We start from the raw sequence: 11,852 nt of genomic DNA on the forward strand, positions 1-11,852 counted from the left end.
CTTCTGGAACATTTTTTGCTTCGGAACCTAGAAACAACTACTAACTACTAGTACTCATATGAACACTGCAACAGGCTTGAAACACGAACTCCTTTTTTAGCTACGCTGCGTGCGCACGTATGTCATGATCCGGCCAGTTGATTATGTGCAGGGTACGTAGTTTCGTTGGTTACTGTTGGCGTTCTGAATCCGCATATAAGTGAAGATCATCGCTCAAAATCCCCACTTTCGATACCTTCTAATCAGAATCATTCAGACGTGTTTATTCTATCAATACGTGTTTGATAGTATCATATACGTATCACACGAAGTCACGAAATGTTTTTTCCTTGACTACAAGGTTCGTGCTGCGCTGCAACCACAGGAGATGGGACACCGCGCGAGGCCCCACGGGTGATGTGGAAGCGGGGCAATCCAGCGTGTAAAACAACACCTTTCCAGCCGAAAAAAATCTCAGGTTTTGGGCAGCGGTCGGATCGACCGGGGTTCTCCTTTTCACAAATCACAAGGATCCCATATCCAGTTTCCCTCCCAGCCGAAGTCTCCGGTCGACGTCGCAGCCAGCCTGAGCCAGCCAACTCTCGGTCGTCTCTCCCCCCCGGGCCACATTCCTCTTCGCTCGTGCCAACGAAGTCGCCGTGACGACGCGGCACCGAGTCGATCGAGATCTTAGCTACGTGCTCTGTATTGGTTCCACTGCTGACTGCTGTCTTTGTCAGCAGTTACATATCGAGGGGTTCTTGGCCCGCTGCACTGACCGCCTTTGACATCTCTGCGCCTGCATGGGCGAGCTCGTGTAAGTGATGTGGAAAGCGTAAAATGACAGTGCGGCTCGTCTCGCGATTGATCTAGGACCCATCGATCGATCTCTGAGCTGCGACGAATGTATCGATCGCTGGCTACTGAGGTCTCTAAGTTTAATTTTGTCGATACGGAATATCCGGAATAATGGAACCAAATTATATATATCCAACAATGCTGTCTCTTTTCAGCATGATGAATGTTAGTGGAGTCTCTCTTCCAGACTGTCCAGGAGCAGCACTGAGGGACGGAGCGATGTTATCACAAGTTGCTCCAATCATTCTCTCCAAATGAAACCAAATAAAGGTACTTCTTTCTCATAATACACCAGTTTTCTCGAAATTGGAGAAGGTATATTCTTTTTTTCAAACAAATACAGTTCCTTTCTATATATTAGAAATACGAGGCAGTCACCGATGATTTTAGACTAATAAAATGTGGATTCTCCTTTTCTAAGTGGCGTAGGACATTCATTTGCAGTTGAGAAAGTTTGAAGTTGGACAAAAAGTGTAAGTTTAGTGGTAGAAATGTGTGACCGAGCAAACAAAAGTTCCAAAGGACGATTTAAATGCGCAACTACCCAAATTCAAGCCGAGTAAAGAATCGACTATATATTATAACTGGCAACTTGGAATAAGATTCTAAGTCGACTTAAGGCATGTACAATGGTTGATAATATTGTCTTTTTTTATGTTTCACGTCATTTAGAAAACACAATAAAACATATTATACAATAAGTTTTCTCTTATTATCTTGCAACTAATATTTAAGTGAATAAAATTAATATTTAGAGTGAATCTACTTTTTACCCTCTCTAAGAAAGTCTATGACACATTGTATGCCAGCCATTTAGCAAAGATTCCTTGGTTTACCCCTATTTAAAATGAATAAAGATTTCCAGCCGTCCGGATAGAGTGGCCTCACATGTACGGAAGGCGTATCTTGTAAATACGCTTCTGAGTAGGTTACATGCGGGATTTGCAGTACCGGTAAAATCTAACCGTCCACTTAAAAGGGCATCTTAGTATCGCCCCCTTCATCAAGCTTGTAGGTGTCGTGACATATCGCCAGAAGGTTGCTTTGGGTTATTCGATTTGTTAGATTTGTGAATAATATAATAAAAAAAGGTTATGTGCATTATTTTGATGTAGAGGCCAGGGGTTTCATCCTCCTTTTCGAAAAAATAAAAATTTCATGGTACTGTAAAAGAACGCTTAAAATTCTGGCAACCTAATTTTTTGAATATCAAAAATCATTTTGATATTGTATTGATGAAATTAAATTCATTGAATTTAGATGAATTTTGACCCAGCTTAAATTTCAACATTTAAATTAGTTTTTGTCATGATAGAGTGGCCCCACATATCAGGTTTACATGAAGCCGCTCAGCGTGGTTGGGTCGGCTAATAGCTTGTGTGGCTTTGTCAGATCGGGCGCGAGCAACCCCTGCCCAATCGGAACTAAGGTTTCATTTTTTTTTTCTAATTTCGGTGGGTGCTGAAATTTCTTTTAACAAAATATTTGAAGATTTAAATCCTAAAAATGAAGTTTGGTCAAAAATTCTAAACACAATAATTTTGGGAACGATTCAAAATCTCGGCGACTTTTAAAATTCTAGGGTTGCCAAAATGTAAACCCTAGCTGGAAGCGTATTTAGGAGATACGGGAGGCGCCATGCATGTAGGCCTGAGATTTGTAGCCACTCTCTTAAGATGGCTGAAAAATTTAAAAAGGGAAAAATTGTGTCAAAAATTTCTTAAATGGGATAAACAGAAGAATTTTTTATGGGGTAAAATGTGTCACAGACCTTCTTGTAGGGGGTAAATTTATTTTTAACTAAATTTACCCTAAATTAATTAAATAAATGTGAAGAAAAAGTGAAATTTAGTACATGGGAATTTTTTTTATCCTACTCTTAGTTAAGAGGATGGATGCTCAAGCCTTTTTTTCACTTCTCTATCTTTCACATTAACAATTATCCTATGTGACATCGTCAAGAGAAGGCTAACATCACTCCATCATACATGCACTTGTAGAAACATGGGTACTAGGTGTGCACCTGAGGATCCAAAGCTTTGCATGGCTTGCTTGCAGCGCAGTTTTGGGATCGGATCTCAGATTACTAGGAGTCTAAGAGGAGGATGTCGACAGTTAGAAAGAATGGTTCACGTCTCGAGCACTGTTGCCACCGGACTTTGTTTTCCCATGAAAATTAGGTTGGTTCTTGCTCAGCTGCCATGGTATCTGTCTCAAATGCCTAAGCCACACATGGCTTGTTTGACGAGACAAGCATAGTCTCAACCTCGGACAAGGCGGGGAACCACGAAGAACATCCACAGCTGGCAACTATTAGACGAGTAGATATATTTTTTACGGTACCCCGATGCTCCGAACAAATTTACCAAACAAATCTAGCCATCAGATCGAAGGGTAAACTAGACATTTGTCAAAGGGTATTACGATTCGGTTATCCCGGTAAGGCAATACCTGATTGGACGCTAGTTACAGCCGAAGAAAGGGAAAATAAAATGCATCGATTTGGGCCGGCCTCGTCAAAGAACTGCAGCGACCGAATCGATTCCAGCGGTGGAGGACGTGGAGGAGAGGACGCCGGAGGCTGGAGTGTAGCTCTTTTAGCTGGACGAGAACGGATGCGGAGTGGAAGCTAGAAAGAATAGCTATTACCTAGATCGATTCATCGTATCATGTCTCCATCTAGCTCCGGCAGAAGAAAGAAGAATTAATTAGCTAGATCGATTCATGGCGTCGTCTCTCCGTCTAGCATTTTAGCTCCGGCAGGAGAGAGCGCCCTTGGTTGATTAACTAGAGATCGATCATGGTGTCATCTCCCGGCAGCGCCGTCGCCAAGCCCCTGCAGGCCGCGGCTCAATCCCGATGGTTCAACGAAGAACACCGGCCGCTCCTCTGCTTCTACCGCTGTCAGCTGGAAGAAGCTAATGTGGCCGGCTCCCAAGAGGAACCTGTTCCAGCGCATGGCGGCGGCGGCGGACGCGGTAGAGCGGCGACTTGTTGCGTCGAACGACGGCAGCGACGTTCCTGTCGGGCGGGCTGCTGCTGCTCCGTCGCCTCGTCCGGTTCGCCGCTACAGCCGCGGCTTCGTCAGCTCCGGCCGCACGGCTGGAATGGAAATAGGAAATTTTTGTTTTTAGATCTTTTACGATTTTGCCCTCCGAATACAGGTACTTCGGTTGTTTGCGAGTCCGTAGAATAGAAGATGGAGTACAAAGTAATATTGGTCATTAGATCAGGATAAATAAACGGTTATATTAAACCCGGGGTATCGTAAAAGAGCTCGTAGAATAGGTTTTTCTAAAGGATGGAATGGGGAGCGAACGTTCGCTCCCTAGCCTTCTGACGCGATGGGTAAAGTTGACATCCTCACAAACTAAAGTTGCCATCACCACGGAACTAAAGTTGCCATATCATAAAACTAAACGTTCGTTAGTCTTCTAGCGCGACGGGACAAAGTTGCCACCCGTATAGAACTAAAGTTCCTACTCTACATAACTAAAAGTTGCCATCCCACGAACCTAAAGTTGTCACCCACAAAGACACGTGGCATGATCCCAGCTATAATCTTTCCGATCGAATGGTCAATTAATAGAGCGTTCGCTCTGAGAGACTAAAGAGCGAACGTTCGTTCATTATAAATCCCGTTTTTTAAGGGTTGTTTTCGTTCATTCTTTGGGTGTGGTTTTGATGGAACTTTAGTCGGAGATCACGGTGAGATGGTGGTAATTAGTTGCTTGGTGTCTGGAGGTCAAGGTGCGCAGATGCAGAGCCTCTTGCGTGTTTGCACGGCTTGATGGGGTGTTTTAGTGTAATGTTGAGCATGAATGCAGCTTATGGCAGATCGTCCTAGTGTGCACTTCAACACGTTTTAGCTAGAGTGTGTTACCTTATTTCGGTAATTAAGCTCTCTCTTTAGCTTAAAAGAAAGAGAAAATCCAAGGTGACGTTAAAAAGAACTGGTGAACTGACGTTGGGCCCTCGCTAGTCTTCTTGGTGATAACTTCGGAGGCAAGACATATATACAGCCCCATAGCCTCCGTAGCTTTTTCTTCAAGTGGGGTGAAAGACCGAACAAAAGGGCAAAGGTCTACCTGATCGGATAACAGAGTGAAGATTCTAAAATGGCACTATCTCATGGTCCAATCCGGCAGGAGAAAGCAAATTGTTCAGACAAACATGGAAGGAAAATAACTGTAAGAAAGGACTATTTTCGTAGGGAAAGGCAGCTGTGAGAAAGACAGAGTGCATATCCCTCCTTGGCCCCCGAACAAAAGATTGCCATTGGGCGCTTCGTAGCTAAGGTTTGGACAGTGAAAAAAAAAGGTAGTTCATGGACATCATTGCCGGCTTGTGGGCGTAGTCAAGGCTCCAGCCTGACTGATTCAGACATGTACATGTATTTCTTTCTTGTTCGGATACTTCTGAATATGACTCGTGGATCAAAATGGCCATAGAAGACTGTTTCCTACTGACGATTGAAAGATTAAATTTGCAAATTAGATGATCGTCGGGTCAGCGATCGATATTGTTACCGATTTTCTGTATGTATTTTAGACATGATACCAAATGTTTCTTCTCATGTTTTCCTAACAAGGCTGGACTTATTTATTTGTTACAACAGTGCTGTGACCTGATTAATTTTATTTGGCAGCAGAGAATTGAATTCAGTCCTTCTCAGTCAGATATGTTCGGACTGTACAGATTGTTACCTGTGTAAAATGCTACTCCTCCTACTTGATATGGCATGAACACGACACTCTCAATGTAGGAATTCTTCAGACATCAACTGTATGCAATAAATCACTTGATCATCTTTCCAAGTTATCAGAACTTCATGGAACTACAGGTACTGATGATGGCATGCTGCAGCCTTGCAGGGCAAGTTGAAGCTGCCAGTGCAAACAAGCTCACACAGTGAACAGGAAAAGGGAGATCCTAATCTCCACCAGCACGGCATGGTTTGGAATTAAACATATTGAATGACAGCTTTGTATGCCATCGGAAAGGACATTGTTCAGCTGTATGGTAGTGGAGTAGTAGTACAATACCATTTCAATATAGTAGTATTATCTTTATCTTTTCTAGAAAAGAATGGATATGAGAAACTTCGTCACAGCACCATTGCCACCAAACCATTTTCTTTTCCCAACTTGTTCATGAATTCCATCTTCCCCCAAACCCCACCCAAAAGATCACCTGCCGTCATGCACTAGCATATACAACGACATGTTGCAACCGCAATTAACCTACACATGCACAAATCCTATAACCCCATCTAAAACAGCAGCACAAGACGCACACGGACAATCGAAGCGAGAATTTAATCAAGCACGATCATCCCCAGCGGCCGTGTGAAGCAATCGTCATCGTGCTGCCTGCGCGACGGCCTGCTCCAGGTGGTGCAGCGACCTGTGGTAGCTGACGAAGCCCATGAACCAGAACTCGAAGCCGTCGTTGGTGACGACCTCGATGTACCGCTGCTCGGGCTTGTGCTTGTTCTCCGTCGGCACCGCCCGCCTCACCTTCCGCAGCGGTATCGTCACCTTGTACGGCACGCGGAGCTTCTCGCCGTCCGGTGCGGTCACCGCCAGCGGCCGGTCGCTGCGGAACGCGACCCGCTCCGTCGACACGAAGAGCAGCCCGGCGATCGGCCCCGCCGTCGTCGACAGGTAGCACTGCGAGGCCCTGATGAGCCTCTCGTTCTTGTCCACGGAGAACCACTGCCGGAACACCTTCTCCACGCCGCCGGCTTGGAGGATCCTCGCGCCCAGCGTTAGCTTCCCTTTGACCGTTTCCGATAGCTTTGGCCCGAGAGTCACTGCAGAAATTGGGAACATGGACGAGTTCAGTCTAACTTTCCTCCAAAGCTACCACGACGACCAGGAAAAATTCAATTTTTTTTCTGGGTGTTTCCGCGTTGAAAAAGGATCGTCAGGAAACAATCAAACAGGAAGAAATTAATTACCGTGTTCTTTGATGCCCCGAGCAATCTTTTTCTTGCCCCCCGTCCTGCGAACTTCGCTCGTCTGATCGGGTGCCGTCCTGGAGCTGTTAGAATCGTTGTTGGATTGGGCGAAGGAACCGACGAATCCGCCATGATCTGGGGTCGCCTCCTCTGCCGGGAACTCGGGCTCCTCTATGCCGTACGCCGTGCTGTTCACCGGGATCCCAATCACATGCTCCGGATTCGTTGACCCCTCCATCGCCGAACGTTGCAAGGAAGGAATACTCGCGCCGTGTGCAGCTTCTCCTGCGTCCTGTACTGTGTCCTCCTATTGTGCGGTGGTTGTTGTTGCAGGTAAGCTCAGGTCCAAAATGAAGGAGGGGAAAGCCTCATTTATAGGGTTGGTGCGTGCCTAGCTAGCCCGGAAAGACCGCAAGCGCCTCCTGCGCCTCGGTGGCTTGCTCGCTCTCCAATTCCGCACTTTGGAATTGAGGATTGATAGGAACAGTCCTCATCTCCTCATCGTGATAAAAAGCTTGGCGTTACAAAAAAAAGGTTGGGTGGCTACCTAACTTTGCGCACGCATGGGACCCCCCAGTACGTGGTAGCTTTTGACGTCTCATCCGTTTGTGTTTTTCTGCTCCGAGACTTTTTCTGAAGGTCACGTATTAGGTGAGCCTGTTCTGTTTGAAGTGCATATGTATGTTGTGCTCCACGCTGATACACATCCTGTAATACGCGTGCAGGATCGAGGCACTGTTGCATCCGGTTCGGTATTCTGGCAGAGCTCACGAGAAGATACCAAATGGTCGTTCCAGGAGGCTGCACGCGCAAGTGCACAGCTTTATCGTTGCCGGCAGCTTGGAAGTTGGAAGTATCCATTTCTGCACGCGGACAGAATAACCTCCTCGCAACGGTCAGTAGCATTGGCGTTGGAGAAATCAAACGGAAGAGCACAGAAACGCAGACAAAATTCATACCAATCAAGGGAGAGAATCAGAGAAAGAATCGCAGTTCGTAGCGAACGCCTAGATCCGCCGGGCACACCTAGATCCGCCTCAAATCAAAATCATGGCTCCCCAAAGGCCGTGACACCAGAAAGCACCCGGCCGGGGACGCGCCGCTGAGTGGGCGACGACGCCTTTGACGAAGCAGTGGAGCCTACCAGCAATCGAGTCGAGCTATAGCCCTGCTCGCCACCAAAGGGTCACAACGGCCCACAGGGAAGCCAAGGGAACAGCCGTCACAAGTTCGGCCACCCCCATCCCTACGGCCTCTCACCCCTTTGCTCTTGTTTTTCTTACTAGGGTCTTCTAGTTTTGCTTTGCGATGGCCACGGCGGACGCCCGGGTCACTGCCCGCAGCCAGCGTCGCGTCCGACGACGCACCGAGTCACCCGCCCGTTCTTTCTGCATGCCGACACGTCCCGCTGTGCATGCGCCGCCGGTTCGTTGGCTCATGCATTGTTGTTGTTTTACTTTCACACAATCTTTTTTTTTCTTTTCCAAAGGGTTCTCTGCTTTGGGTAAAGATTCATATAATCATGTGGGGCGTTTACTTGCATCAGATATTTCTCAATTTCATGCGTAAACGGGAACTGGCCAAAAGACAACAACGAAAATTTTAGCCTTCCACAATTTGCAGTACATCCCTACTAAATACTCCCATACGGCCATACCTTCCCCTAATCGTGGATGCACGGGTTTCAAAATATAAGTTTGACCATCCATGGTGCCAATAATATACTTGTGTGCCACAAAAATATACCATTGAAATTCTAAAAAAGATTCTAATAGTTTGTGTACGAGCATATTATTGTCATAACAGATGACCCTCAAGATCTGTCGGTTCAGTCTCTCGAAAGTGTTCATATGAGGAAGGTGTGTATGCATGCGTATATAGTGATGATGGGTGTACGTGTGTAAGTATTTGTGAGCCTCTACATTTGTCCCGTGTTTATATTTAAAAAAATGCAATTCTCTCATGGTTTCGTGGCAACACATGGGCTCTCTATCGCAGAGTGGACGTATGACAACGTCAAGGAGAGGGATGACTAGAAGTGGCGCCGACTAGGATTTTGGTCGCCTTATGCACATGGGAACGACACAACTAGCATTTGTGTGAACTAGGGATGCAAGTAGGATCCCGCATATATAGTCCTGCTTCTCTAGACTAATCTCCAAGCCCGAAGTCAAATTTGGGCTAGCAAGTCCGTAACGACCTAGAAGCGGAACATAAGTGCGCTAAAAACAAAAGAAGCGGAACATAAGAGGAATTTTGCTTGCATCTATCCCTAATGTGAACTAACAATACGTATGTCATGAATAAGGCGCTCTCTCTCTCGTTGTAATTTTTTTTGCATGTCATGAATAGTATATGCTGATGAATTGAAGTATTATATCATCTAAAGTAATCGGGCGTGGACTTAGACTCACTGGTGGTGGATTCCATACGTGTTTACTTGTGTAACTGCATGTTGCGTAGGGAGAATGTTAGGACACTTGGCTGTTGAAGTTGTAAAGGGTCAACGTGACCTTTGTTTGATACTCGGTCCGTCTCCGCAAAAAAAAGGAACAGAATATGGACAAGGAATCAACAAAAATGTAGCGTGAAAGCTTAGCACGCACTCCATCGTCCCTTGCTCCATCAACCAGCTATAGAGGGAAAGGAATCACACAAAGGGGATAGAACACATTGGTCTGCCTACTGGCATGAAAGCTACCGTGCACGGACAACAATACCGTTAACGGCTGGGTCATGAAAAAGGTACATCGGCGTATAAGCAAGACCGCAGAATCTAAAAGAAATAATCATGTTAAATTAATGCATAAGAACTACAGGTCAACTAGGAAATGAACCATCATGCATGCATGGAATCTAGACATGTCCTGAATGCGTTTCAGTCATCGGCGCAGCGGAGACCAAGGCTTTCTTCAGAAACAGGTTGTTTCGATCGGCGGTTTCAATTCAGAACTGCGCGTGCAATCATTTCTTGCACACCATATATATATTTTACTCTATGTATGTTCGATATATATACTGGCTATAACATATACTGTATGAAGTTTAATATGAGGCTGGCACTATCAATCTAAAGGAGCTAGCTGGCGCTTATCAGTCGGCCGCCAGTAGTTATCGAGGAAACACTGTGAGACCCATGGGAGCCCCCCCGGCAGGCCAGCACAACGCTGACAGTGCTTTTCCACTGTTCTTTCCTTAATCAGGAGGAGCAAGCGATTCATAGAAAGCACGGCCCCTCTTCAACCCCCACTGGTCGGTCTAGCAACTTTCTCCAGATGATCCGAACGCTTGTGCATGCAGAGAGATGGATGGACCTAAAGAAGAAGAAGAAGAAGAAGCTCTTGAATTGACCTCCACTGACTACCCACGGTTGCAGTCTGACCACAAAAGGGTCCCTTCCATGTTGTAAAGGGCTCAAAGCCTCAAAGCGCTGCAGAAAAGCATGGAGATACGATCATAGATTACAGGGAGAGATTAAAATTTCAGATCGATGATGATCGTGCGTGCGCCGGGGCTCCACCTCGGCCGGCGGATAAGGACGGGTTAATTCATTTGCGTGTAATAATGCCATGTATGGTAGCGATGGTCGTACGTATATAAACGTATGTTTAGCCTTTTTCGTTAGGCTTGTGCGTTCCACTCGAAAGCATGGTCGCTGCCGATCGATAAACAATTAGCTGGCCAATGCGAAAGGGGCTCTCGTAATTGCGTTGTCGACAGTGCATGGTGGGCTTACTTAGGTCCCGCCCGGCTTAGTCTGCAGCTGCCGTTTTCGTGTCACTGCTGATTCAGCTCATGAACTAAACTGCTGCTTTATGCGTGTACGTACCTACAAGTTGTTGTTCGTTAGTTCATGCCTCGTCCACATGCAACGCACGCACTGGTGGTTTTGGGCCAGGTCTAATTGAGATATTTTTCTTTGTTATGCTATGTTAAGCAACTGTGTCTGTGTTTGTGTCGGGAGCTGGGACCGGCCGTTCCTGCAGTCTTGGCTAGCTGCTTTCTAGCGTGTGAGCGCCGAGCTATAAATGTATGATGGGGATGTCGTCGCTGGGGATGTGGTGTTGTGTTTGATAGCATAACTCTGATAGTCCGATGTTGGCTGTTAGCTGCCGGATCATGTTTGGGTCATCCAGATATGGAACTCGACAGGGTCAAATACTCAAACGGAAAGAAATGCTAACTGTCTGTACTTGGGAAGGAGGTTAGGGCATTCAAATAGTTCTGTAGGCCTGAACCACTTCCCCCACAGTGGAAAGCACAAATCCTAGTCTGGATGTCAACACTCTCGTGTTTCAATGAAGTTCCTTGCTGGCACTTCTCTTAGGACAGTATGATCTCAACAGCATATCGTACGTGCATGGCTATGAGCATTGAGTCATGTCAACAAAAATTCCAACGGAGAAGGATTTCTTCTTCAATTTGGAGTACATGATCGAGAAGTACCAGACAGACAGCACTGGTAAACGGGCCGGTGGATCGAACCTGGCAGGGCCAAGCCACAATATGCTGCCAATCATAATGCGAGGAAAGCAAGCAGTCCAGCAATTGTGTCGAACTCTATGGACACATGGAGAATTGTTAAACCAGTATGTTTTTACCATGTTCGATGTGTTTTTTTTATGTTGGCGTAAATATCATCTTTCGTATCTACCACCACTACTGAAGAGTATGCTGCTAGCCTGCTAGGGCTGCGTTACTTGGTAATATTAACTTCGATTTAAAGCTTTGCATATGCGGGGATGTAGCTCAAATGGTAGAGCGCTCGCTTTGCATGCGAGAGGCACGGGGTTCGATCCCCCGCATCTCCAGATGCCGATGTGTACGTTTTCTTTTCTATTTCGTTTTGAAGCCCATTGTCTTTTTATTTTAGAGGAATGAAGCCCAATGTCAGTAACGCTCTCCAACTTCCATCATACCCTATTCTAGCCCATCTTCAACTCGGCCTAATCTAATTAGCTCTCTTTATTATACGGACCATGATATAAATTGGGCCTTCTTCACCAATGGACCGAAACGAGCACGGCGCGACAGGGGATCCTCGCTTCTCATG

General features: G+C 46.1%; 1 protein-coding gene, 1 long non-coding RNA gene and 1 other non-coding gene across 5 annotated transcripts; 2 read left to right on the forward strand and 1 right to left on the reverse strand.

The window, feature by feature from the left end:
* Window positions 1-346: 346 nt before the first annotated feature.
* LOC112272005 lies at window positions 347-6,000 on the forward strand. Of its 3 annotated transcripts, none has more exons than XR_002965641.1 (3): window positions 347-1,107; window positions 5,486-5,622; window positions 5,704-6,000. It is a non-coding gene; the product is annotated as an uncharacterized LOC112272005 (long non-coding RNA). The 3 variants fall into 3 exon arrangements; XR_002965640.1 differs by having other exon boundaries at window positions 5,489-5,622; XR_002965639.1 differs by lacking the exon at window positions 347-1,107 and having other exon boundaries at window positions 2,109-5,622.
* LOC100825207 (GEM-like protein 4) lies at window positions 5,794-7,232 on the reverse strand. The gene is made up of 2 exons (XM_003569900.4): window positions 6,800-7,232; window positions 5,794-6,652 (listed from the first exon to the last, which is right to left on the reverse strand). The coding sequence occupies exons 1-2, from the start codon at window positions 7,035-7,037 to the stop codon at window positions 6,198-6,200; spliced, it is 693 nt and encodes a 230-aa protein (XP_003569948.1). The 5' UTR covers window positions 7,038-7,232; the 3' UTR covers window positions 5,794-6,197.
* A 4,305-nt stretch (window positions 7,233-11,537) lies between these two features.
* TRNAA-UGC lies at window positions 11,538-11,610 on the forward strand. Its single transcript has one exon. It is a non-coding gene; the product is annotated as a tRNA-Ala (tRNA).
* Window positions 11,611-11,852: the final 242 nt, after the last annotated feature.

This window comes from Brachypodium distachyon, chromosome 3, assembly GCF_000005505.3.
Source record: "Brachypodium distachyon strain Bd21 chromosome 3, Brachypodium_distachyon_v3.0, whole genome shotgun sequence".
Taxonomy (NCBI): Eukaryota; Viridiplantae; Streptophyta; class Magnoliopsida; order Poales; family Poaceae; genus Brachypodium; species Brachypodium distachyon.